Source organism: Cygnus atratus, chromosome 21 (assembly GCF_013377495.2).
Source record: "Cygnus atratus isolate AKBS03 ecotype Queensland, Australia chromosome 21, CAtr_DNAZoo_HiC_assembly, whole genome shotgun sequence".
NCBI lineage: Eukaryota > Metazoa > Chordata > Aves > Anseriformes > Anatidae > Cygnus > Cygnus atratus.
Genome location: NC_066382.1, coordinates 4,019,494 through 4,047,130, shown reverse-complemented (window position 1 = coordinate 4,047,130; position 27,637 = coordinate 4,019,494). Strand labels below are relative to the sequence as shown.

The 27,637-nt window shown below is 43.5% G+C and overlaps 1 protein-coding gene across 4 annotated transcripts in view; it reads left to right on the top strand.

Moving 5' to 3' along the window:
- RERE (arginine-glutamic acid dipeptide repeats) overlaps positions 1–27,637 on the top strand; it is a 232,765-nt gene that overhangs the window by 122,273 nt on the left and 82,855 nt on the right. For 2 of the 4 annotated variants that reach the window (XM_035557534.2, XM_050714887.1), the window contains exons 6-9: positions 2,858–2,962; positions 18,443–18,491; positions 22,218–22,342; positions 23,057–23,156. In XM_035557534.2, coding sequence (XP_035413427.1) covers positions 2,858–2,962; positions 18,443–18,491; positions 22,218–22,342; positions 23,057–23,156 — 379 coding nt within the window. Of the gene's footprint in view, positions 1–2,857; positions 2,963–9,041; positions 9,253–18,442; positions 18,492–22,217; positions 22,343–23,056; positions 23,157–27,637 lie in introns of those variants that run through there. The other 2 variants (XM_050714889.1, XM_035557535.2) reach the window with 2 other exon arrangements.

Here is a 27,637-nt window from a genome sequence, read left to right as displayed (position 1 = left end):
CAGAGTCACTTTGCTGAAGCCACTCGAAGACAAACTAGCTGCCACTTCTGTTACAAGGGTGGGAAAAAAGTCTTTGATTTGCATATTAGAGGGTTTGTGATAAACTTGAAAAATTCCAGTGGTGTACTGTAATCCTGTGAAATTCCACAGCGCCCTTTTTTCTGTTACAGAAGGTAGCCAGCGTTAAGGAACAAGCTAACGGAGGTGGGCTGGCCTGATGGAACCACTCTGAAATCTAATTGTCCTCTTAAACGGGGGGAATTTGAACTCTGGGTGTGGAATTTTCATGGGAATATTTTATGTTCTCTTTCTTAAAGAAAAGATTCAAATGGAAATTTGCACGTACCAAGCAGACTTGAAAAATAACATTCTCTTCTTCCCTTCTAAAAGGAGTGGAGGCTGCTGACATCCTAACCTGGTCACTTTCTCAACCTTTCTTTGGTTTTATCTCTCTTTTTTGTTTGGAAATGCATACTATAGGCACCTCTCAGATGACTCATTTTATTTTTCTTTTTTGACATAAGGTTTCACTTTTTTGGATTTTTCATACTTTGGATAATTCTTACAGGCTTCTATATGGTATCTAAAGATGCTGATAATTGGGAGGATGCACTTTTGCAGGATAAAGATTTCATTTTGCTTCATGTTTTTAGCAAATTGTGATTAATGCTGCTAAGTAATTTTTAGTGTACAAGACATAAGGGTAACTGTATGTGGTGTTCTTCCAGTCTGAGAACACGCAGTAGGCAAAATACATTGTGATGCCTGAAAGAAAGGTTAACTTGAAATTCTAATTTCCTATAAAATGAGATTATTTCTTTGCCCTCTGCAAACAAATGGCTTTGGTCACACAATGAGTTGATGACAAACTAGGAAATAAAACCAGTGACTGTAACTTCCAATCTTCTGCTCTAACCAGTGGAAAAAAGTAACGTGAGGATACTTGTGGATTCCTGTGGAAATGTGTAATAAAAGTTACGGCCTTTTTACCTACATGGTGAAGCTTTGTAGTAACCTCTAGTGCTATTTTTCTGAAAAGCTGTGTATTGCTTTCATGAAAATAGCTAGTACAAGCTTACCTGGACAAGAGTTGTTACTGACTGTCAGATGAATTATTGGAAGGAAGCTAAATCTTTTTACCCCAGCATTCTTCTAAAATGAGAATTTCATGTGAACTATCAAAACAAATATCCCTTCTCTTTCGAAGTGAGCAAACTAGGAAGCTAGGTTTAGGACACCAAGGGAAAATAACACTAGCAAATAAGTTTGTTTTTCAGGATTTCCCTGTGTGAGGTCTCAATTACAGACCTTGTTAATGTCCCATTCCAACCTGGTGTGACCTGTGTACAATTCGGTGTGTTGCTCTTCTGTTTGCCAGGAAGGCAACTGGCTGGGAATTAGGCAATCACAGGGGCAGTTATGCAGCCCCAGCTCTCAGGATAGCCAGATCGATTTGGTCTTACAATGGACAGCAATTTGCTCACCTTACCGGTCCTCCTAGTGCCTTTCCCTCCCTTGCAGTAGGTGATGATGTGCACAAGGGCTCATGATGTGGAGCCAAGCTGTCCTTAGCCACTGCTGATGGGAAGCTTTTCCAAAGGTTAGGAAGGGAAGCAAGCTTAGCATCTTGACCAACCTTCTAGGGCAGGTTTTCACATATACAGTACTGAAATATGCTTCTCTGTTGAGAAGAGTAGGCAAACAGATCCACTATTATTACGGGTAAAATAAATATTCACCTTGTGTTGGTGGCCGTAGCATTTTTCAGGTATAACCAAGAGAGGCAAACCTTTTTACAATGTTTAATAAGCCCCACAACAGCTTATGTATAATTGCAAACACTATCCAGTAAATACAGGTGAAAAAGATGCTATCTGTATTAATACCAGAAAGCTTGACATGCTCAAACAGAACAAAATCTTGTACTTTATTGCACTGAATCAAGTTCAGATAAAAAGCACAAGCTCTTGGGCTTGTGCACATTTGTTTCTGCTCTCCTCTGATCTGGTTTACTTGGCTACAGTGAATTGCAGTGTGTTGGGTGACAGAACGTGGGCAGCTGTTGCATCCCGACAGCCCAGCAAACCCTTGTGGAAGTCAGATGCAACTTCTTGCAGCTAATATTCATGCTCAACCTCAAGGATAATGTCTCTATTATGCTATATTAAAAAAGAATTATTAGCGGTCTGTTCCAGAACAAGCTAATAAATTCCTATTCTCTCTCTCTTTCTCTCTCTCTCTCTCTCTCTCATTTTGTAAGTGTTTCATGTATTATAGAAAACCAAGTAGAAGGAAGAAACTCGTATTTGCTGTTCCATGTTTGGAACTTACGTCATTAGGACTGTAGTCTAGCTTAAGGCATAGCATGGCTTTGTTTTCTGTATTTGAAAGCATCAAAACTTTCTAAACTACAGTTTTGTATAGCTTTATAAGTAAAAAGCTGGCTTCCCAAGTAAAATAAATAGTAGAATTTTTTGAAGTTTCCTTAAAGCTTTAACTGTAAAAAAGCTGTAAATTGTATAAACCTTGGAAAAAAAGACATTTTCAGGATTCTAGGGCAGATACTGTTTGTTAGTCTACCTGATTAATTTGGGGCTCCTCGGGACTGTGTGCTGGCTGAATAAGAATTAATGAATGTCTGTAGAATATAATCTGAGACACTGTAGCTGTATCTTCTTCCCTTGCTACCATGGGAAGAATCTATATGGATGTTTGTTAGAACAGGCTTGTATTTATGACATTTTATACGCTTACAAGAACATAAGGATCTCTGTTTTATAAACAGGTTGCAATGGTGTTTAATTAAAATAGCTGTTATTCGGGATAGAATTCTAATACCATTTTTCCTTTCTTTCAGAGGGAAGTGTAATATCTCCCATTTCTCTGACATATTTGCTGCTAGAGAGTTTAAAGCTCGAGTGGATTCATTTTTCTACATACTGGGCTATAATCCAGAGACAAGGTAAGCGAAGCGACTTTTAAAGACAACCTTTATGAAATATTTGAGCCTGTAGAAACAGAAAAACTTTGGAAGGGAAGAAAAGCTAAAATCAAGTATGGATGCTGATAAGAAGGCGGGGTGGAAGGGAATCTGAAGGAGAAGCTACCAGTTCCCACAAAGTGTATATACAGGAGAAAGAGATGACAATTCTGCAGCAGGTCATGATATTCAGTTGCATTTCTGGGTAAATAGCTTACTGTTTCAAAACACATATTTCAAGATGTGATTTTTTTTTTTTTTTTTGTTTTAGGAGTTACAGGCATTAGCAGGGATTCTTAGGGGTGTCATTGATTAAATGCACACCTTGGAAAATACTTCGTAAAATACGTACACATCTTCTAGTAAATGATGTCAAAACTTTGACAGTTAAGAAATAGTATTGAAAACTTTTAAGTGTGGAAGTTCATGTTCTCATGTGTAAATGCCCACACCAGTCTTCAATCAGCTCTGCAGTGCAAACTCAGCTGATACTAGACTACCTTCATTATTTTTCAAGTCCAGATGCCAACTTTTTCATTTATGTAGCTCTATAAACACAGAGAAGAAGCCTTACAAATACTGTCCTGAAGAGTTTGCTGTCTAGGGGCGTAGTTCTGTGAGCACTCGAGTAAAAGCTGAATAGGGCTCAGCAAGGACTGTGGCTGAATGCAGAATTGTTTCCTTCAATAGAGAAAATGTAATTAGCTTGTGGACCTTTGATTTATAGAGATACTGTTGAACTAGTGTTATTTTAAGTGGGGATTAGATAGGCATACAAATAATAACTATATTAATTGTTACATTGGAGATTCACAGTTTTTAATACAGATATAAATCTTCATGCTTCAGGGCATAGGCAACCACTAACTGCTTGCAGTTGGGAAGAAGCTGTGTGGGCATATGTAATTGCTTGGTTCTGAGGTTTCCTGTACCTTATTCTGAAGTGTTTTACATGTCCGTATGTTTGAGACAGGATATTGGATTTAAGTAAACTCTTTTAATTGATTCAGACTACATCGATAGCAAGTTATGTCAGCATAGGTTCCTAGGATTGTCTAGGAGGCAATCTTGCTAGTGCATGCTGCTGAGCTCTGGGGGGAAACAAATACCACGAAATCCTATAATATTTGAAAATACATTATGTTTAAGTGTTTTTTTAACAACATCTGTGTTTTCCTGGAGCAGTCCAACCAGGTGAGGCACAGATGAAGTTTGGCTCTCTGATACTCAGCATCACACCTGACCCCTGTTTTAACTTCGTCACTTTTCTCTGATGCATTTGGATTTTGAGAGAATATTAAATGAACTCTTTGTACCGCTGTTCAAGTTGCTTTTTAATGAACGACTTCTTTGTGAAATGCCATTTATGCTGGAGTTGTTGGCACTTTTAAACCAGCATTTTGTGTAGAAGTAGCTGTTAATTCTCCTGGCTACTAGAAAGTGACTGAGCCTGAAAAGATCAATGAAATGACAAAGCACAGCACTGAGTGATCAGCTAATTGCTCAGAGTAGCCAGCTCTCAAAACGTAGGCTTTTCTTCAGTTGGTTACAGCCACATTTTCTTGATTTTTAGCTCTTGTTTTGTCTTGAGTAGAGTAGGTTTTGAAAAAGGACCCGAGCTTAGGCTGCTTGGTTAATGATGACCTGTGTGTTTGCTACTGCATTGCAATGCTTGCTTCCTAGACTCCCTACTTAAGATTTATTTGGCTTTTGGAAGTAAAAGTATTGTACCACGTTTCAGGATGACCTGCTAATGGCTTGCCTATAAAAACTAAAGTTTGTCTTGAACTTGATCTGACTTTGTAGTTTAGTGTTTTGTTTCACGTAGAAAGGATGGAAAATGTTTAAGGTTTACAATCCTATGTTATAGGTACGGGTCTGAGTATTGCCTCGGACCCCCTCAGTTGGCCTGTAGAAATGTGGGGTAGGATTTGTTCTTGGAGCAAACAGCCTTGAGCTGTGCATTGCGCCTACAAAGATGTATTTCTATTTGAGTGCTTTTAATTTGTGTTCACTGCAAGATGCTCATGTGCTTTGCCAGGACTCTCAAATGCAGCTTAGTGTGTTGGGAATCCAACCATTTTCAGTTTTCCTGGGTTCTGTTTAAACAAATAAAACCAAATCCTCAAACCCTGGTGTGGTGCATGTGTAATGAAGGAGGTCCCTTTGTTCTGGGAGCGTAAAGGAGAGCATGCTTTGTCCTTTATTTTCTGTTTGAAAGCTTGTTGACTGCGGGTTTAGCCCAGGAAATATCTGCCGTGATCCTGTTGGTGACGGTTCCGCGGTCCGGAGGCGTCTGTACGACCTGTGTGCTTTGGGTTAACTTTGGTCTTCACAGTGTATGTGAAGCTGGTTTTGTTTTATGGATTTTGGGGAAAGATTGCATGCTACATTTCAGTAATTATTGCATCAGTGCGAAAAATCTGATAGATGAACATAAAAAAAACAATCTTCAAGCTAGACACTGAGCGTTGTCACCTTGAATTGAGTGTTACTCAAGCTAGTAAGCAGGATGGAAATAGTTCCTGGGTCTCCAGAATGTGGAATATATCCACCGAACACGTGTAGCCAGCTGAGAAAGAATACTCATTTTATGATGAGTACGTTAAAAATAATTAGTGTTTGCTGGGTGAGGGGTATATTGGAGAAGGGAGCTGAGTGCAGGGACCTGTAAATCTGACAATGGCTTATTCCACAAACAGGGAATCCCACAAAACTTCTGGTTCTCCAAATGGCAGGAGGAGACCAATACTTCGTCAGAGAAGAAATGGTTTCTTAGGTTTCTTAGCATTGTAATAATTATATTCCATAATTGATGTGTTATTTTTAGTGGTGGTGGAGGTTATATTCGATTTGGCTGAGAAGAAGTTTTTATTAATGTCTTACTTCTGGTTTCCCACCCTTGTACAAACATACCTTGGAATATGGAGAGCAATAATGCAGTGTAGACACCTAAAGCTAGGTTGGGGGGGAATTAAAGTTATCGATAACTTAGCAAGAGGTATGTTTATGTCATTACTCTTCTATGTGTATTTTCCTTTTCTGGTTTTGAAAACAGGATGATGGACAAAAATGAACGCCAGCTGTTCTTTCTGAACCTCCCCTTTACTTGATCAGGGCTTGGATGCTTGGCCTGCAGGCTGGGGAGGTAGCAGAGCTGGCCCTTTGTGTCGGGGAGCTCAGGTGGGTTTAGAAGCATTTTGAGGCATATAGCGTTGCCGTTGAGAGGCATTCATGGCCAAAAGACAACAGTCCTATGTATCACATCAGAAAACCAGTAACCACAGCAGCTTGCAAGCTGTTGGTTTTGGCTTCTGAGTCAGAAATGAGCTCTGCCTGTTGAAAGAGAGCAGCAAGGCTCTGGAGCACGGTCGCTGCCTCCTGACCTCGGAGCTGCCTTTTACCAGCTCACATCTTATCCCCCTCCTTCGCTACAGTCACGGGTTCTTGTCCTAGTGTAGTGCCAGAGGGTGCAGATGCTGGCAGGAACTTTTTCTCGTCTTCCTTTTGTACTGCGACATCCCGAATGGACTGAGAGGAGCAGCTCTGAGCTTTCTGGCTCACGGGTAGAAGCATGCCACCTGCCAGCATTCGTTCCGCTCTTGTGGCATGCTGGCCTGTGGCAGGCCGTCAGCTGCATTCGGGAGTGAATGAACATGTTACGAGCTTCGTCTGACATGGGCATCCTTAAATAGACATGGATTTGAATGCTCCCGAATTTTGCTTGGAACTAGAAATAATCAGATATTTTTCTACAAACACCATTCATGTAGGTCTAGGAACAGGTACGAACAGTGTATGTTAGCAAGTCAAGAAGCCACGGTGGAGTTGTGTGTTAGTAGGGTTTGCAAAACTTCCTCCTGAAATTCTCTTTTAGAAAAATGAATATAATTAAGAAATTGATACCTACAACCAAAATGTGAACAGAGTCTGGGCAGGACTGCAGAGCTCTATTTTTCCATTGGATCCTTTTCCCTTGGTACTTTTCAGCAGTCAAAATATTCTGGTTCTGTGCACGTTACAGCACCTAGGGCAGTGATAGAGGGAGAAATAATCATTGAAATGTACCCTTATGTCTCGAAGCAGAGCCTTAAATGAGTTCCCATTATGCTTATACTTGGTAGGACATTATGGCAGTTTGGGTCATGGTTTATTTAAGAAAGACAATTCCTGCAGCATATCATAAGTCCCATTAAAAAAATGAAAGGGGTTAGCAATTTTAAATACTGTCAGGAAGATATATAAAATGGGGGGCTCTGTGTGCAGGGAACAGATGCCTTCTATATGTCTTAAGAAATTAGGGCCAAGTTGTTTCATGCCAGCCTTGTGTAATAGACCCAGGACAGAATGAGGGAGGTGCTGAGCTCCCTTGCATCATGCTGGTGGGTACAGTCAGCTGTAGAAGTGCCTGGCGGTGGAGTCCTCTTAAACAGACACAGGACCCTCAAGAACTGCATGTAGGTAAATCACTGCGTGCCTTCCTTGGGTTGTGCTTTTGGCTGCTGTCACACTTACTGATGTCACTGGCAGCACATGATTCCTGTGCGTCCATATTTCGACTTACCCCTGAACTGGAGGGTAGCAAAAGCTGAGGTGGTCTTCTCAGGTGTGTGTTGTGACCTCAAGAAAACAAAAAGTGATCTGGAACAAGACGAAATGAATCCCCAAGTGCATTTCAGCTGTAGTCAAAATGAAGGCCGAATACTTTTGTACAGATGAGCGTTCTTACTGAAAAGTGGTCAGCTGGTAAAGGCTGTGCAAAACCTTTTGGGTTTTTCCGAGGTGGTAATTGGGTAAAACTTGATCAGACAGTCTCATGAATTCGTTGCCCTCCTCTCTTGCATCTAGAGTTCGGTAATATTTCTATAACAGAAGTGTGTTAGTAGAATGTTGTGCTTTTTTTTAAAGCAGCTTATGAAACCTAATTGTGTTTCCAGAAGTTAGAAATAAATGGTCTTGCTTAATATTTAAAAACTACAGGAAATTTTAAATCTTTTTTTTTTTGGCAGAAAAAAAAATGAGCCAGGTCCCTCTTCCCTATGTATCGGGGAACAGCTCCTTTAAAGGGCTGATGAATGAGCTTTGGTAGCATCAGATGGTTTCAGCAGAGCCTCGGTAGCTGAAACACTTGCGATGCTGATGTTTAAATTATGTTTGCAGGCCCCAGGAAGGAGCCTGACTGTCATTGAAGGCTCCCAGGAGGGGCTGGGGGCATGCGGTGGGCAATGGGAATCCTTGAGAGTGGCACTGGGATGGTTTGAAGGGTGTCCGCCTGTGTTAGGGTAACACTTTCTCACTGGATCGCTACCTGAGAGAGAGAATTTGGGATTGTTCTGTGGCCTGGTCTGTTCTGCTTAGCCTTTGTTAGTTTTTTAAAATTCGAAGTATAAGAAACTTTTTGGGCCCTTGTAGCCTTGCAGTGAATGCAGGCATCTGCTCCGAAATAGCCGCAGGGGTCCTAAGGGAAGCGCTTTATGCTGCAAGGCACAGGGATGTTACTCAAAAACGCACAGCTATGAATTTGGCAGAAAGTGGCACTAATAAACAGCAACGCCCAAGGTGCAGGATGTGACAAGCCAGGTGGGTTTGGCCTCCCCTGCCTTCACCGTGGCGGTGCCGCGGCGCTGCTGATCCGCACCCGCTCCGGCCGGGTGGAGGCGAGGAAAACCGCTGGGTGCTGCTCCCCTTCCCTGCAAACCCACCGGGACATCAAAACACCGAGCTCCCCGTCACTTCGCATCTGCGAAACCCTCCGAGCCTTGTAGTCGGCGTTACTTCTTGAGACGCCGATTGCAAACTCAGGGTTAAAACCAGAGAGCTTTTGCACCGTGCGTCTGCGGCTCGGAGGAGGGCTCGGAGGAGCGGCGGCGCGGCCGCGTTGGCTGTCCCAGAGCCCCTGGCGAAGGCCCCACTTCCCTGCACGCTAGCTTGGCTGGCGGGAGCCGCAGCGGCGCCCGTCCCCGCGCCGTGTTTACGGAACCAGCGGGCTCGAGCCTGCTTGCGTGGGGAGGCGGCGTGCGGCCGAGGGAGGGTCACAGCACATGCTCAGTCCTGGCAGTCCGAGGGCGAAGTTTCTGCGTTCTGCGTGCAGGCTTAGGTCATAGCACAAGCTCAGTGAAAGCTCGCTGAGGTCTCTCAGCCTGCATGTGCCTCCATTTTGAGTTGGTAGAGTGGAAAAGGCAGAGTTTGAGCTCTTGACTAGGGGGTTCGGGAATACAGCTAAGCCCACCAGAGCCTGTCATAGTCATGGATGATCCATTCAGCCCCTGCAGGTAGGCTGCATCGCTCTGGCCTCCCCTAAGCAAACGATGATTTTTTTTGCTGTTGTTTGTGACTTCTGCAATGTTTATGAAATCATGTCATTGCTCGTGCATGTTCCCCAGGACCCTGTAATCCCACCGGCTTCGCTGCGCAGCTGTTCGTGCGGTGCATGAGGGCGCTGAGCAGGGGATCCGCTGGCTCAGGGGTGCATGTGGCAAAACGCTGAAGCTCTCCGGGCTGACGGTTTTATTTTTATTTTTTTCCCCTCCCTTCGTGGTGCAGTTTTGATTTCGGTCGTGCTGTCTGCATGCCAACCTTGTGGCAGGGCTGGAGGGAGCTGCAGAAGCAGCCTGCAGGATGCAGCGTTACCGAAGCAGCTGCCGGGGAGCGCTTGGGCCCGCAGCAGCCGGTGCAGGGAACGCTTTGGGAGGCTCAGAGCCCGGCTGGTCATGGGTGTGTGGTTCTGGGCACGGCTGAGGGGCACCAAACAGTCGTTTTTTCCTGAAGAATTAAAAATCCAGGTAGCCAGCATAGTTCTCCTTGCTTGTCAGTTGCATGCAAATAGGACTTGTGCATCTATGCCTGGAGAGGCTTCTCACAGGGCAGCTGGGGAAGCTGCAGCCACAGCTGCCTTACCAGGCCAGCGAGATGGCATGCTAAAATGTTTTTAGCCCGCTGCTGAGCAGGATGAGGACTCTGTGTTGTGTAACGATAGCACGGCTGCGGCTGGCCCGAGGTCCTTGTGGGCTAGCTACAGCCGGCAGTGACTTGTTGCTGCTGAGTATCTTGGTTGGAGAGGGCTGGGCGTTGTTAATGAGTGGGAGCCAACTCGACTCCGCAGTGCGTTCCCCTGCCCCGGCCTTGTGTATGATGGGATGCCGTAACCTGCCCCACGGGGTGCTTGGGGCAGGGGGCTTGTTCTCCTGGTACGGGAGCACATCCAGAGGTGTCAGGCTGGTCCCTGCTGAGCGCGGTGACATCTCCGCAACCGAACAGCCACGGTGGACCTGTTGCCGCTTCACCCGCGCGGTGTGTGTCACCGGGCTTCCCCTCCTGCCCTCGTCAGAGCGGGTGATGAACCAGGCTGCTTAATTGCACCCACATCAGTGCTGTGTCGGTACCTGAAATAGCGTTCCCTTTTCCATTTGTATGTAGAGAGCCTAAAGATCCAGGACGCTTGTCCAGCGTGGGTCGCTGCTGAGTTTTGGCAGTGGTTGGAGCGAAGTCGTGCCCAGTGCCCCTAAACTTGTCTGGCTGAATCGCTTGGTAGTTAAGTGCTGTCTCCATAGGCCGAGGCTGGGAAGCATTCTTATTCCTAATAAAGGAGCTGCTGGAGTGCATACGGGAACATGCTGCTGCTGTGCAGGAACACGGGGCTATGAGAACTGATGTCTTTAACATCTTATTCGTTCACTTACAAGCAGGAGTGAATGTGTAAGGGGGGGCGTACAAAGCAGTCTGCTTAGTGCTGGTCCTCAGCTATCGTTTGTGCACACGTTTAAAAAGGATGTGAAGGAAAAAATGCCCCTTGTAACTTGAAAAGAAAATTTGGTCACTCTTATTTTTGATGAGTATGAGGTGAAGTTAAATTGGCACAGGTGGGCAAAACTGGAAACACCCCCAGGTTGTTACGAAATGTGTTTGTCAAACCCAAGTATTGCATTTGGCAAAGCAAATCCTGTTGGAACGATAGGCCAAATGCGGTGTCCTTTGCTTAATCACTTGCACAGGAGAGCTTGTGGATGCAGCCTTGGCTGTGTCAACTCCCGGAGCTCCCCGCTGAACGGTACCCCTGGTGTCAGCGCTGGGTTGGTGTGGAATCGGGAGGTCCCTGCCCCCAGTGAATGTATAGAGGTGTTTTTTTCCTTGTGCTCTGCTTGCTGCAGATCTTTGGCGTTTCTCAGATCTCGGTTTTTCCTTTCCTTTCCACGTGCTTCAACACAAATGTCTTCCAGCAGTTGTGCCACTTGTGGGGCTGGTCAGCAAGCGGGGAGTCAAAGCAGCTCCTTAGGTGTGTGCCTGTTGTGCGGGGCTGTGCGAGGGCGTACTTGGGTTAAAAAAAACACCACCACCGAAAACTAGCAGGCAGCCTACTTCTACCTAAGTTACCAGTGGTGCTGGCAAGGTATTCAGTGAGCTGCAGAGACCCCTGTCCTTGCTCAGCGTGTGGGATTGCCCTGCAGCTCCTGCTCAGGGTGAATTTTCGGGCTGCGGGTGCCCAAAGGATTTTCTCCAGCTGGGAGCCTGGTGATGGGAGCTGCTTGGAGCTGCAGCTCTTTCACCGCACCCTGGTCAAAGATGTAAATTTATGAGGGGAAGTGCTTGTATTCTGTCCTTCGGATGAAGAAATGCTGGCTGAGTACTTGATAGCCTGAATTCTTTTTTTCTGGCTTCATTTTTGCTTCTTTCAAGGCTGTAGATCAGTAAGATGATCTCTCCCCCCTTCCTCCCAGTTCTCTAGGCTGTGATTTGTTTTAATTAGAGCTTTGTATTTCCAGGTCAGCAAGGCAGAATTAGAGCTATCTTCGAGCTTGCTTTGTGCTTTGCATTCTTCATGTTCAGCAACTTTAACCTGTGCTGTTGCTTCCTTGTGTGTCTGCTGTGCAAAGAAGCTGGACCTTGGTGTTTCCCAGCAAGCTGAGAGACTGAGCAGTAGGTCTGGCCTCGGTGAAGCTTCATGGAAAGAAATTAAACGGGCAGATTGCTGCCTGGTCCCACTGTCCTGCAAATACACTGGCTGTGCTGCAGGGGTGATGCTGATGCGGTATTTAGCATGATCCAATGGCAATTATTTGGTGTGGGAAGTGCAAAGGTATTGCCCTGCCATTTTAGAAACCTTTCAAGGTAAACACTGCAAGCAACGTGATTTGATGTTGAACTCATTTACATACTTATTTGTTCTGCGTAAGTGTTGCTTGTAAGCCAGTAACATTCTGGTGACTCAGAACTCTGCATGAGGTTTTAGAAATCATGAAAACAAACCAAAATTTTAGAAATGAAATTTTAGAAATCTCATACAGACCAGCTAAAAGAGAACCTCGGATCATGCAGGGGTTTCTACGAACTCATTCTTTTGGCTCTGTGCTCAAAGTACAGTGTTACCCACGCAGGTAACCCCTCGATGGAGAGAATGCTCGTGTCCTTGCAAGAACGCGTTGTCACAGTGGCTCTGCCCCGATTGCTTCCATCGTGCCTTCTCAGCAGAGGAGAAGAGTTGGGAGGAGCGCGTAGTCTCACTTCTCAAATTGAAACCCATTGCAAAAATAACATTATCTTGAAAAAGCTTTCCCTGTCTGACTCAGACTTCTGCAAGTACTTCCTTCCTCAAACAGCAGCGTGGATGCAGAAAGCCCAGTCCTCTGCTTTCTTCAGGTCTGCCTCTGCAGTCAGCCGGCAGGTTGGAGCTTGTGCTGGGGATGGAAATGTTGGGACACGTTGATTCATTCCTGCTTTAGATTAAGCAATCTCGAGAGATGTTCCCACATGAGTTTATTTGGCAGAAATACAGGTTTAATTTTTTTCACTCAGAACACAAAATTGCTTCTGCATTTTTTTATTATAACCCATTACTGTACAATAGGTTATAAAGGAAACTTATGCTTACTAGAGGCTGAGTGCTAACAAGAATATCTTTTGAGCACTAAGATATCTAGAAAAGGGATTTTTAAATCTTGATAAAACTGCGTTAAGACACAGGTGCAAGCTGGGCACATGTTGTGTAACTTCAGGTCAGATTTCTGATGGTAGGAAGTAATTGTTGGGACAAGTTAGCGAGCTGTTTAATTTACAGGTTGAGATATTGTGCACCTGTGTAATGAGGGCAAAATCATGTGCCTAATCTTTAAGCAGGAATTGCTGCTTGTTTAGAAGGAGGAAAGAAAAAGCCACCCCTGTTATTCTCAGGCATCCAACTTACAGGTTTGTGGTTCTTTGGTTAACGTGTGAATGTCGCGAACTTGGTTGTTCCATGTGTATTTTCACCGCGTGGCGTGAACACGTAGCTGGTGGAGGAGCCCGTCTGAGTCAGAGCGAGGATCCGTGCGGCTCAGGGGCCGTGCGCAGGTGCCCAGGAAAGCAGGAAGAGGGCTGTGAGATGCTGCCCACAAACACGACGCAGCTCTGATTTCTGCTTTGCATCGCTGTGCTGAGATGTTAGAGTGGTTTAGTGCTGCAGAGAAGCAAATGTTGGTGAGCTCTGTGTCTTTAAAGACAGAGCCTGCGTGCTGCTGTGTGAGGGAGGAGCGTGGCAAGGCGAGCTCAGTTTTGTCGTGGGGATGCACAGAATAAAATGAAACAACGTCCAGCCGAGTGGGCTCTTCAGTGGGATGCCAGGCAGCCTTGCAAGCCCCGCTAAGCTCTTTTATAACCAGCTGAAGTTGGCCTGCAGTAACTTCCTTCTCTCTGGTTTTGTCCCCCTAGAGATGGAGCAGAATGATCCTTGCCAGATGTTTTTAAAACTGCTTCTGAAGACTATTTTTTTTCATCTGGTGTATAGGAGCATTTGTTTAAAAGTATTTAAACAAACAAACAAACAAAAAAAACCTTAAGACTTTCGTAATGACTTCAAACTTTTACTTACTCTACAGAAACCACAAATATCCAGGAATTGCCTTCTTGTGTCTCACTTGAGTTTATGTAACTGGTTATCTTGCCAGTGACTTTTTGGTTACATCAGTGTGAAGTGTGTGATTGCAATTTATAATTAATCTGTCTGAAATAGATGTAATCTAATCTGGCTCTGAATTTTAGAACGTATTTTTTTTTGCTGAGCTTAATAACTAAACCAAAATCTCCTAAGATTCAGTAGTTAGTGCTAATTATTTGTATTCTTTAAAAAAAAAAAAGACCACACAAGCCAACAAAAAAAATCTGCATATCCTACTTTTAAGCTGTTTTTCCTGCTGCAAAGAGGATGGGAAAAACTTCTTGGGAGGTCATTTGTGGCTGAGCATTTCTGCTTGTTTATAAACAGCCTTCTGCTGAAGCATCCCTCTAGCTTAATTACAGATCACCTCGTATACAGAATCGGGAATGGTTATGCCAAGAGTGGTTGAACAGGTAGCACAGAATGCTGTCCTACATGTGCAGTTTGGGCTGATTTTTACTTTATTTTTTTAAATAACAGTAATATCAAGCTGTTTTCACCTTCTCTGAGCTGTGGCTGGCTGGTGGCAGGCGTTTCAGAGAGGCAGTGGAAGCACAGTGCGTGGCGAGGAGCAGTGAGTGCGTGGTGGCCGCAGCAAAGTGCAGCTGAGCCGTGGACCATGAGCGGGTGAAAGCAGCTGGAGAGGTCCGGGGGAGGACTGCAGATGGTTTGGTGTGGCTCTGCGGCAGTACCACCTCTCTCACCCCGTCTCAGGCCTGTTTCTCAGCATCAAAACCGTGCAATTACTGCATAGTTTGTGTCTTGCTGAACTTCGGTGGTTTAAAAAAAGGGAAGCATGAAAGAAGCAGTATCTCAATTTCGGAGGTTGCACCTTGTGCGCTTGATCCCTGACCTGGCAGGTCCACCTTCAGCACACCCCCTGCCTGCTGCCTTTCAGAAGCCTGCCTTCCCCACAGGAGCTGTCACCGAGCCTGCTGGCTTCAAGGGCTGCCCTGGAGCCACGTCAGGGGCAGCACAAAGGTAGGACGGTGCAGAGAGGCACTGCACACAGGTCTGCAAACACATCTATACCACCTCTGAACTCTGCAGAGCTTTGCTGGCAATTTCCAGCCTGGAATTCAGCACGGTTCTGGGGACAGCGTGAGAGCAGTTGGTGCTGCAGATCCTGATCCTGAGTCGTCTCAGAGCCAACCTCAAGTGTTTCATGGTAGCTCAGTCCCTCTCCCTTGCCTGTCGGGAGCAGGGGCTGAGCCAGCTCCGGTGCAAGCGATGCCTGGCACAGGCAGGAAGGCGGGTGACTAACGGGGGGCTAAGCTTGCTTCTCTCCTGGAAGCCACACAGGAGCTGGTGTTGGCAGCCTCCTGTCCTCCTCCTTTCTGCAACCGGTAAATGAAAGCCCTGCACCACCCTGTGCTGCCTCCTGTTCTTTTCCCTTCCTCACCTCTGAACCACCATCTCTCAGCAGCACTTCTTTTTGCCTCGAACTGCCATCCTCCCCCGATGCTTCGGATCAGGCTCAAGCATTCCTGAGCTCAGCATCTCTGAGCTTTGCCCCGCTGCTCTGCTCCGGAGGCTCCTCGCCTTCTTGATATGCAGTCGCAGGCTTCCATCTCCTCTCCGAGCAGCCCCTGTTTACTTTGCAGAGCACAACGTTGCCATGGCAGCAGGTTACTTTTCAAAGGGAACATCTTGTCATTATATTTAATCCACTGCAGCTGAAGAGGACTGAAATATTAAGTTGTTGTTGCCATGGATACTGCTTTGTTACATCCGTTCCTTTTGTGTCAGATTTCATACTCGGCGTTGGGTACTCTTTTTTCTTCCCCGCCGAATAAACACGGGGCGCCTCTCCATTATTCTCGTAATTGCGCGCCAGCAAGATAATTTAGCTTCCAAGTCTACGGCGCGTTTTAGTTTCCAGAGGGAGAAATTTCTTCCCATTTGCAAACCCATTCCTGGGGAGGTGGAAGCTGCCTGCACAGCGCTCTGCAGGTCGCGCGCACTTGCCGAGCCATTGGCTCCGTGCCCTCGGGAAGCGCGGGGCAGCGTGGTCCAAGCGAGCTCCCTGCACAGCAGCTCGGTCCATACCTTGGGGGGCAACTTTGGGGCAGGAATATAATCGGGAAATTTGAAACAAGTGATAAAAAGGCACACCCAACTGTTTCTCTCCTGACACGTTACCTGCACGTGAAGAATCGCGGTCGGACAGCCACGAGTTTTCCCAGCGAACTCTGCACCAACGCCGTTACGAGCACGGGTCCCATCCAAGGTTTTGCTTTTATCTTCACAGCTACTAACAGGATGCTACAGCATGTGCGGTCTTGATTCTCAAATCCTTTGTTATTCATATTCAGTGTGATGCAAATGAAGGAAATGGAAGTCAGGGAATATTTAGATTTTTTTTTTTTCCCCTCCCTACCCAGAAAGTGGTTTTACCTTTCTGGTAAAACACCCAACTGATTTGTGCAGAGCTTGGCTCATGCGAGGCATTGTAGCTGCATGGACATGTTTCAGGTGTGACTTGCACTGACTAGTAGAGAGGTGCACGGCTGTAAAATGGATTCTGGGAATCGAGGAAGAGCGTCAGCATTTTCGTGGCAGCTTCCCCTTTGTTCCTTACAGGGACAAATCCTGACACCCTGTAGCTGTAAAAAAAAAAATAAAAAAAAAAAAGTACGTGCATCAGAGTATTTCATTTATAACTTAGTTGTAGGTACAAAATGGGGTTTCTGGTTGAGTCATTTCTCTGCATAACCTGGAAGCCAGAGGATGGTGTCAGCTCGACTTGCAGAAGCATCCATGAGAGGAAAGGACTTTGACACGTTCTCCCTTTCGGGAGAGTTTGGCACGTGCAGCTGCAGCGTAGATCGGCTTCCCAGGAAGGCGGCGTTGTGTAGGCATCGGGACATCAGCCTGGGTATCACAGAACCTGTTTGGAGTACTGTCTGACAGGCCCCACTGTCACCTTGCCTTGGCTAAGGTCCGTTCAGATCTGCTGCTGCAGTTTCCCCACTTGTGAATAAAATTTCACAATGCTCAGCACGGTCAAGTTCAGTTTAATAAACATTTGCAACGTAGTTTGATGTGTTGAGATGAAAATGTTCATAAAGATATGCAAATGGTCATGTCAGAAAATCCGCTGGTTTTATTTTGTGATGACACTCGCTGCTTTGCTTGGTAGCTTGGCACAGGGCTGGCAGTTTCTGGTGGTGGTTCTACTTTCTATGTTTTAAAGAAATGTGGTTTTCTTGATGGCTTGCAATCACCATGAGCGTAGCGGGGCGAATATGAAATCCTGCAGGGCAGCAGCTTGCTTGTCAAATGATGTCGTTATTCCTAAAACAGCAAATTGCAAGATGAACTCAAGTTTGCTGTGCCAGATGGATAGTTTTTAGGCTTCTGCATACCTTCTTCCTTGCCAGTGGGTTAATACTCTTAAATGGAAGATGTCTAAATACACGCAACCTGGAGGCAAAGAACAATGTTGGTCTTGACACTAAATTTCTTCGGGTTTGGTTCTGGTCCTTAATACTTATTTTACGGGCATCTTGGAGGGTGATGGAGCTTTCTTGGCGGTAGCTGTGTTCAGTACCCCGAGTACTGGTGCTGAGGCACAGATGCCGTTGTGGACTGGTGAGGTGGCTCTTGCCAAGAGCTGGGTGAGGAAGGAGATGGCAGCAAACGAGTGCCATGGCTTAAAATAGCCACTGGGAAGGGAGTATTCCAGTAAATAATTTTGTTGGTGTGCCTCGCTGATTATATGGTAATTCTTTTTATAAAGAAAAAGGGTCAAAGGGCAGGCGTTAGTGATAAAGAAGCTTTATTTATCCTTGGTTAGTCAAAATCTCATAGGAAAAATAGCTTTAGCCATGTCAGATAGCCTGGAAGAAATGGCATTATTGCTGCAGATTCTGGTAACACGAGGCTCTCTGTTCAAACATTAATAACACGAATATTTTTTCTTTAAAATATTTTCTTTTTCCAAATGAAAATGCCCATCAAGGTGTCCATAAGGAACGTGTTATTTCCCTCGTATTTTTCTGTAGCTTAGCGCTTTGTGTGTTGCGTGCATTATTTTAGATCTGGTGTTGAAATAAGCAATTAATGGATCATCGCCCTCGTAAAAGTCAGATGGATGCTCGCTGGAAGGCGATGCTCTGCAGAGCAGGCTTTAGAGCTGGCTGACTCAAGCACTGAGCAGTTCAGAGCTGTAGAGAACTGTAAAAGGGCTTTTAAAGGATCTCGATTAGAAGCCAGCGTTATTTCTATATTGCGTGGCATCTAAGCTTCAAAAAGAGCACGATGTGCATCCCTTCATCAGCTGCCTGGTGCTTCCTGCTGCTGTGACTTCAGATCACACTAGGGAATTACTCTTGGCTCCAACAGTGTGACTAAAACCTTCCAGACTTGTCCCATTGGTTTTTATCATTTGCAGTGTGGCCTGTAATATCCTGAGTATTACTTTTTTTTTTTTGAAATAATTTTTGCTTCTCTTCCATTTGCATTGCAAATACAATGACAAAAAATGCAGACCGTAAGCCTGAGTTTCATTAATCATACTTCGTTCTCATTACTGGTTTTTCTTTTTATATTAGGAGGCTAAACAGTACCCAAGGTGAAATCAGAGTTGGACCCAGTCATCAGGTAAGGGATTCTGTTTGTACTTTAATAGCTAGAGGACGTGGTTCTTGGCATTTGATCTGTTCAGAGGACACTTATTTAAAATTGTATCAAATACTGCTCAAATTGCTCAAATACTGTGAATTTGAGAGTAATCACGAGTTCCCTAGAACTCCTTAGCTTAGTTAATGAGATTAATGTGTCAAATGTTGATATTTGAATGATTTTTACTAGTGAAAGTGCTATTGGATCGATTCTAGAATTGGATTGAAGGAATCTGAATAACTACTGGAAATTAAGGAGGATAAAACCCCAGCTGTTGTTGGGCACATTCTGGAGTTAAAAATGAATGCGTTCTCAGCTGATTTTTACCAAACAGTATGTTAATTGACTATATCAAAACAAAACAAAACAAAAAACCTAGTTTGGTATTGTTTTCCAGTTATAGTCAAAGTAGATGTTTTAACTTCCCTTTTTATGGTAAAATTGTCAAGCTGGTAGTATGTTACTTATGGCATTTGAAGTCCTTTTCATTAATCAATATGTTTGAACAAAATGGAGTTCTCTTAGGAGTAAAAAGGCAGCAGGTTTCCAAGAAAAAGATGACAAACTTAGAAGGTAGGGGAACTTTAAACCTGCAAAAGATTTTCCTGAACAGCAAGTATGTTGAGATACACCTGTATTTTTATGCACGTGTTCATCTCTTAATCCAGGACATGGCGCGTTTGAGTGTGGCTGTTGTTACGGCTGTCGCCAATTCGGAATTTGCTGTGAATTTGTTTTCCCTCTTCCATTTGTGACTGTGCTCTTTGTGGTGTCACGTCTGTGGCTCTGCATTTCCTCCTTGACCCACGCTTTCATTTGCAGCCTGTACATGCTGTCTTCATATTTTTACATGTTAAACAGAGTTTGGGCAACGGTGGCACTTGAGCGTAAGAGTCAGTGGGGCCGTTGTGTATTTACTCGTTCGTCACTTGTCTTAAAATGAAAGCAGTGTTTGTAATTAGAGCAATTTTGGCAGCTGCTAGGGATGGACCTTTTTCTAAATGCCCTCTTTGTGCCCTGCCATGTTTTAACAGAACCATGACGTGTAGTCTCCTACTGTCAGGAAGAGGCTAGCTGGTCCTCGCCCTTTTGTCCTGCATAATTTTGACACAGAACAGCTTAAATCTTTTTGAATGGGAGGCACGGTAATGCTGGAGAATTATTATTGAAATATTATTATTATTGAAATATATCTCTTACATCTATACACTATAGAAGTCATGGCATAGTATTTTATTTGTATTTCCCAGGAAGTTTTTAATGTAATTAAAAAAAAAAAAAACAAACTTCCTGATGCTGTAAAGAGAGGATAAGCTTCAATTTTAAAGATGGGAGAGCTCAGCAATGTTGTTTGTTTGTCTCTGAGAAGTAAAAAGAATTGCAAGGTCTTAAAATCAGTGCCTTAATTCATTTGGGCTGTTAAAATTTGAGAAATCATACCGAATGTGTTCAAGTAGTGGGAAGTAGAAGATATTCCTTCTGTCTTTCATGAGCTTGGGAAATAATCTGCTTTTACAGCATTAACAACTGTTCTGGTGGATCTTTGGTGGATAGCTGGCTTGTAAGGCCAGGCCTGTCACTGGGAGCAGTCTCCTCTGCCTGTGGGGCTGCCTTTGTACCGTCCCACCACTGGATTTTTTGCATCCACGTGATAAATATTCATTCAGACTCCTTTTTCAGTCTTGTTTAACAACTGGTGATAGTCAACGTTTGTATAATTTAGTCCTCGAGGATGCTTTGTATTGAGGGGAAAAGAGTTCTTGTCAATTAAACCTGTATTATTCTTTCTGTTAGTCATAATAAGAGCACTGTAAATGATACTTCCAAAACAACCTTCATTTCAAATTGTCATGTAATGTTTTGGCAGGTAGTAATCAGCTGTGCTGGAAGATATAATTGCCAGGTGCAAGTATGGATGGAGAAAAATAGAAGGAAGGAAGGTCCACAGTTACCGAACACTGCTAATTTTTGCTGGCTCACTAGTTCAGTGTTTTAAAGTTGCACAGTTCTTTTATTCTATGCCGAGCATCTGTGGTTCTGGCTAGTGTCACCTCCGACAAGATGTATTCTCATCCTGTTAATTAGTGTAAGGTTTAATCTTACGAGGTACGAATGGTGGATTGCAGGCTTTGGCTGAGGTACGAAGTCATATTGAAGATTTTTGCCGCGTTGTGTTGCAGTCTCATTCATTCAATGGGAGGTGTGTGAACAGCCCCCTCTACGCACAGCTCTGTTAGCTCCGGGTATGGGCACGCTTTTGCCTTCCTGAGAATGAGTTATATGCACGAGAATCCAGAAACACACCCTTAACTACCCTGAGGTCCCACTGGTGTTTTCTGATGATTTCTGCTGCCTTCCTTTTCCTTAAATTATATGTTGCAGAGGGTACAGGACTGCTGTTTTTTTTTTGTATGCAGATGTCAAAGTACTGCTTGTGTCGTAACAGGGAGTAGGGATGTGAGTGGAGCTAAATGCTTTGGAGAATTGCAATTATCAAAGTTCATGTATAGAAGAGGAGAGGGATAGCAGGCCTCTGCTAAATGTTCTCCTCTGGAAACTTCTGGCTAGCAGCTGACCAGAGGTGTTCAAGAGGAAGTTGCTCTTAGGAGTAACTCAAGTAATGCTGAGCTTGTTCCTGGGGCACGCAAGGCTGAGCATCAGTTGTGAAAGCCCCTTGGCTGCTAGAAGGAGGTTGCTAGCATGCAGAGCTCGCACAGAAATCGATGTCCTCGTGGTGTGATGCTTGCTTATCCTTTTCCCGAAGAGAAGCTCAATGACAGAGCCGCTTTCCCAGGGAAGAAGTAAAACAAAGTACAGATTAAAGAGCAGAACATGAAAGACATCTGAACCTGCGACTTGTAATTACTGGTTATGTATAAACGTTGCCTCTCAAATATGTTTAGCGTTGTAAGTATAGGAGGTAATTATAGGGCTTAAAAGCTGTTTCCGAAGAGGCTCTCAGCTATCTCATCCCATTGCAGTAGATGACTAAAGATGCTAATTGGGTCTCTGGATCCAGTGCAATGCTTCGTTAGAGGCAGGGTTCATTTCACTGAGCTATCTCACTTTCAGGAAATTTCTTTTTCTCTTTGGATTCTTAATAATTTACAGAGGATTTTGTTAAAACTTTATGTCAAATGTATAATTTTTTTTTTACTGAGGTATCAAAATAAAACACATGCTAGCCATATTCTTGTTGTCTTTTATCGTTATAGCAGTATGTTTTAGCCTGGCAAGCAGGAGTTGTAACAGCATCTTTTTGACAAATGAAATCTATCTTTCACAGTAGATTGTCCAGCAGTATTTGATTTTAGTATAGGTGAGGACTATATGTGTGGTTCAAAATGGCTTAATTCCACACTGGCATTTCTGCAGGCAGGATTGCACATGGTATAAATGTAGAAGGGCTTCACGCTGGTGGACTGGGAAGTGGTCTTAATCCCGCGTGACTGGCAGACAATGAACTGCCCTTTTAAAAGGACTGATGGATAAAGTGGATAGATCTTCATGACTCAGTTTCTCCATAAACTTCAAAAATGTGGATCTAATCTCTTCGTCATCTGTTGCATGAACATCTTCCATCTATGAGTTGGGATTATTCCAGAGAGCTTGCAGACTTTGGTACTAGTAATGCTTGTGCATCCTCCGAACATTGACAACTCCAATGTCCGTACGAACTCTTCTTTTTTTTTTTTTTTTTCCTAGGCTAAGCTTCCTGATCTGCAGCCATTTCCTTCCCCAGATGGTGACACGGTGACACAGCATGAAGAGCTTGTGTGGATGCCGGGGGTCAACGACTGTGACTTACTCATGTACCTCCGGGCAGCAAGGTAATTACAGCCAGGACACTCCCCACATCTTTAGAGTGCCCTAGCGGACATGTGGGCTTCCCCCTTGTGCAACAGCTGGCTATGGTCACTCCTTTAGTATTTTTTTTGGTTTAACATGGCAGTCAGCTGGGTAAACTGAGACCTTTAGTCCGATACACGGATGCGCTGGTTTGATGATGCTGGGCGAGCACAATCATTTTTCAGTTATATACAGAATTTTAGTATGCTTGCTAGATTAATTAGATAAAGAAATATCAGGCTTTTACACTAGTGGCCTCATAATTCAGAATGTGAGTAAATGAATTAATTCTAGCTTGCAACAATTCAGAGATGTTGGGAATCTGCAGTTTAAGCCAGCTTTGTAACATAATTAAACTAAATTTGCAATAACAAGTTTGCTGTCTCTGGCAAGACTGTGCCCTTGTGCCTGTAGGTTACATCTCCCATAGTCCCAATCACGCTATGGTACTACCGCAGTGCAGATTTTTAATTAATACAATCCACTTTACATTGGAGTTATTTCATATGCCGAGGTGATACAGGTCTGTAGAAAATGGCAGTGTTCATGTGGTGCCTCATTTTACTTATTTCTGCAGTTTTGCAAGGCCCTGAAATTCATTATTTAAGGTGTAAATGTACTATTTCTGTATTGCATGATGTGTGCATCAAACAGAAGCTGAAGGATTTAAACTTTTTTCCCCTCAAACTCTAAAGGAGCATGGCAGCTTTTGCAGGCATGTGTGATGGAGGATCCACAGAAGACGGTTGTGTTGCAGCCTCCCGTGATGACACTACACTTAATGCACTCAATACAGTAAGTATACAGAGCTGCTGTATGGATGAACTCGTTACATTTAATTCTTGGCTGCTTTAAACCAGAAATGCATAAAATATTTAGGAGGTAAAACTGATTTTGGGATGACACCATGAGTAAGTCTGTAGCCTAGTCTATAACAACTTTGCTTCAAAGACCACCTAGGTTTCAAAGACCTAAACGTGCACTGTTCACTCTAAGTTCATTACAAATTTAATGACAAACTTTTGGGTGATGCCTTTAAGATTTGAGCATGTGTGAACATTCAGTGTAGCAAGCTGCTCAGGTCAAGCCCACCAGCTTAGAAGGGTTGCTCACCCAGCTGACACCTGCCCTGGCCACAGGTGGTTTCATTCAGTCCAGCTAGCTACTGCGTGTAGGAAAGCAATCATTATTTCATCTCAGGGCACTGAGTTTTCCTTCTATATATAGTGTTCTGTATGTGGTAATGACCATCTGAAGTTTTCCCACATGTAATTCAGTCTTCATTATTAGTATTTGGCTGCGTGTATGTGCAGTTCTCTTGTGTAAACATAATGTGTGTAAATAAAGTGTTACCGAGTGGTTATATAGATGTGAGTGTCTGTTCAGATGTTCACATGCTTGCAGCGCAGCCACCGTAACTGTTTTGGGAAGGGTGGGGGTCACTAACACCAGTAAATCATGATACATGGAATGGTAATTTAAGGCTCAAGCTGAAACAACCTGTCTGTCATCCCGTCTTTCTCAGTAGCAGAGTGAAATCTCTTGGCTTTGTATTCCCCAGAGCCCTGTGTGCAGCTTCTGGGGAGTTGTGGTGGTAGTGACTGTAAACTGACCTTTGCATCTTTGTTGTTTCCTTCCTGAAATATAATAAAAGGAATTAAGTATAAATGGTCATCTGCTACACTGAAAAAATACAGGGACAGATCTGCTGACCGTACTAACAGTTTTTGTTCTGCCTCTTTTTAAGCCACCTTTTATGCATAAAACATATCTCAGGGGCTTGAACAGTTGAGTTCAGGAGCTAAGTGATGATTATCGCAACAAAGAGCGGGTTATCTGTTTAGAGGTAGTACTGTAGGCATGTTGGTCTTTGGTTTTATTAAAGTGAGAGGAACTGACCTTATCAAATTAATCACATCTATTAAATATCGTTTACTGATTCTTTACTCTCAGTAAATCATCTCATTGCAGGAAACTTTTAAATGCTTCAGAACATTAAAAGAAGGTCTCTGCAAGCTATAGACCAGTTTGTAATGGGTCCAGTCTGTGATTAGGTATATATAACTCAATATCCACACTAAAGTTAAAATTCTTGTATTCTTAATGGGAAAATCATTACTGATGTGAGATTAGTTTACCAAAAGCACTTGCCTTTTGTTTTTGTTTCCATTTCTGCCTGATTACACGCCTTCCAAGGAGTGCATCAGTTTTTGTCTGGTTTCCTGCAGCACAGGAGTAGAATGGGATTAAGACCTAAAATATGCCCCTATAGTATTTATAAAATAAATGGCAATAGCACTTTCATTCTGCAAAATGATTGAGATAAAGTCAATACACTCACATGTTTAACCAGCTGAAATCCAAGATGAAATTTTGTACCCAAATTAAATGCTAGTTCTCACTTCCAGATCTGCAAAGTCAAGTGTTATTTCTCAGTTAGCTTCGCAGCACACTTCAGAACCGAGATGAATACATAAATCTTACTCCTTTGCTCCCTTTACTTAAGACAAACCAGCATGTTAAAGATTTTTATGCTGTTGAAGAATTGCAGTTAAGTCTGTATTGCGCATCCGCTTCGGTTTCTCATCTGTTTTACGTGTTATTTCCTTCCTTTCCCTTGGGATGAATGCCATCTGGTTCTGGTGTCTTACCACTCTGGAGTATTCTAAGTTGTTCCCTGACATCCTTCCTAGAGACTCAAATCTCTGCTAAGACCAGCAATCATCAAAGAGCTTTTGGAATTGGAATTTCTTTCCTCTTGTCATCTATAATAAAAGACTACTGCAGAAAATTCATTTAATTTCACTGCTTTGCTATCGACTTTAATTAGCCCCTTTAATCCCTTGGGAGTTTATGGAGCCTGTAGTTGCACTTGTAGGCTTCTCGCATCCAAGACCTTGCTTCATCCTGATACGTTTTTCTGTTCTTCCGATTCTTTTTGTATTTCTGGTGCACATCTATTTTAGAAAATAGGCGCTGATTCATTTTCTGAATGGGGGAGGTTTTCACACTTGTGAAGTAAAAGCACTATGCAAACTCTTAATGCAACCCATTGAAGAAGCTGGATTGTTTTTGTGTCAAAAATACTTCTAACTGTTGTTGTCATGGCTCCCGCCACGTATCAGATCTTAATGTGTAACAGCAACTGGTGTTCTTACAGTCAGCTCGTGTTAACCTTGCCTTCTTCTTCCAAGTTTCTCTTGGAAGTTTGGTGGTTCACGTCCTCTCTGTTCCCCTCTAGGCTACTTTTTCTCCCTGTATTGATACCGAGTAGTTACCACTGAGCAGAGCTCCTGAATGTGGAGTGTTGAATGTTCTTGGACGTACCATCTGGAAGGTTTGACCTGAACAGAAAAGTCCTTAGGCTTCTTTGATGTTTATTTTATTAATGCTGCAAAGCTCTCTGTGCGCTGCAATTGGGGATCTCAACTTTTAGAAAGCAGTGGAAATACTTGCCTTGCTCACTTTGAATTTTTTCTAGAGAAATGTTTTCTTATGAACAACAGTTCGCTCAGGCAGGATGTTTTAAGAAAGTTACTTATTTCTGAACCTACCCTTTTTGACTAATTTAACGGTTTAGATGGGTGATTTGTTGTCCTGACAAAAGGTGCTCTTCTTAATCTTTCTGTTCACGGTGTATTTAAAACAGATATCAGGTTTATCTGATAAATAAATTCTGAGAACATTACCCTGCCCTGAGTTGTGTTTTTGTTTAGAAATTATGGTATGTAACCCAGAAAATTAATGGAAGAGAATTGATACGGTATGATTTCTTATTATGGAAACCCAATAAACTTCAGAGCAGCACTTCATATAAATCAGTCTTGACAAGCTCCTTTGGTAGTGCTTTATTTATGTAATAACAGATGCTGCAGCCCCCAAATGATTTATTGTTACTTACAGCAGATAGAAATGAAGATCATGGAAGGCCCAATGCAACACATATATCAGCTCCTTGAGGTGATCATTCACTTACTGTTCCAGGTACACCTCAACTCCTGCTCCTTGGTTGGGCTCTTGAGATTTTGTGCCACGTTTGTAGTTGTAGCCCTTAAAATTGCATTAGACCTTTAAAATATTGGTCACGTAAAGTGAAAATATGCATATTTCTGGGTCCCTTCCAACTCGGATATTCTATGATTCTATGATATTTAGTAGGCTTTTGGTTTACCAGTTTCAGAAGTGAACTAGAGTGTGTGAAGCCATTTGACTGGTGAAATGGTAGGTGATGGAAACAATTTCTTTTATAGCTACTCAGTTCCTCTTACCTTGTGAGCTGCAGAATCACATCGCTTCAAGTCAGAACCCTTCTAAGTGTAAAGGGAAATAGAAATGTTAATTTGAGTTAGTCCCAAACCTTGTTTTGGGTCACTGTGGACAACATTACTGCCTTCGGAGAGCCAACGTAGTTAGCCGGTTTTTGTAATTAATCCTCTGTAGCAATGCACTTTGCCTTCTTTAGCCCTTCTGGGCTTTGAGTGTGGATAGGCTTTGCTTCTTAATAATCACAAAACCACCAAAAAGCCTCCAAAAAGACTATATGCACAGGATATCTGTGGAGATCCTTAGTTTGAAAATCGTGCAGGAGGGTCAGGACTTAATTAGCCAATATTTTTTTGCCTGTCCCAAGCTAATTGAAATTTGGAAATCCTTAGAAATCATTCCCTTTCCAAGTCAGGCCAGCTTAATTAACTGTCTTATTTTGCTCACCATTCTTTATTTGCAAGCTCATTGCCTGCTCTAATGACATGTTCAGTGTGGGAAAGCATCTGACACGCTGCTTTCTTCTATTCCATAGAAGGAAGGAAAAAATCCCATGGAATGATTTTTAAAAACGGCCAGTTGTGGTGCCAGTAAGTTTTACTTGTGGATAAATTTCTTTGTAACACGTGCATTGGTGTGTAGCCTGGCCCATCTGTAATACATATGTGGAGCCGGGGGTGAAGAGTTCTGGTTTGCAGATGACAATAAATCCTGCGCTGAAATGTGGCAGGGTCAAATTGGTGTGTGTTCAGACAAGCAGGTGAAACTGCATTTATATTCCTACGTGTGTGTCCTTGTCCTCCTGTATAGCTGTAGAGGTTCCAAATCTGTCATCATGTTATGCAGAACTCCTCTTAGGAAACTCAGCACTTGGGTATTTCTTCATTGTGGGACTGAGAACTCTTTGGAGGCACGACCCTGTGTTTGGTTATGGAGAATGTCCTTCTTGTCCTTTCTTCAGCTAGCAAACAGTGTCAAAACATTTAAGCAGGTTATTGTACTGTGGCTTGCCA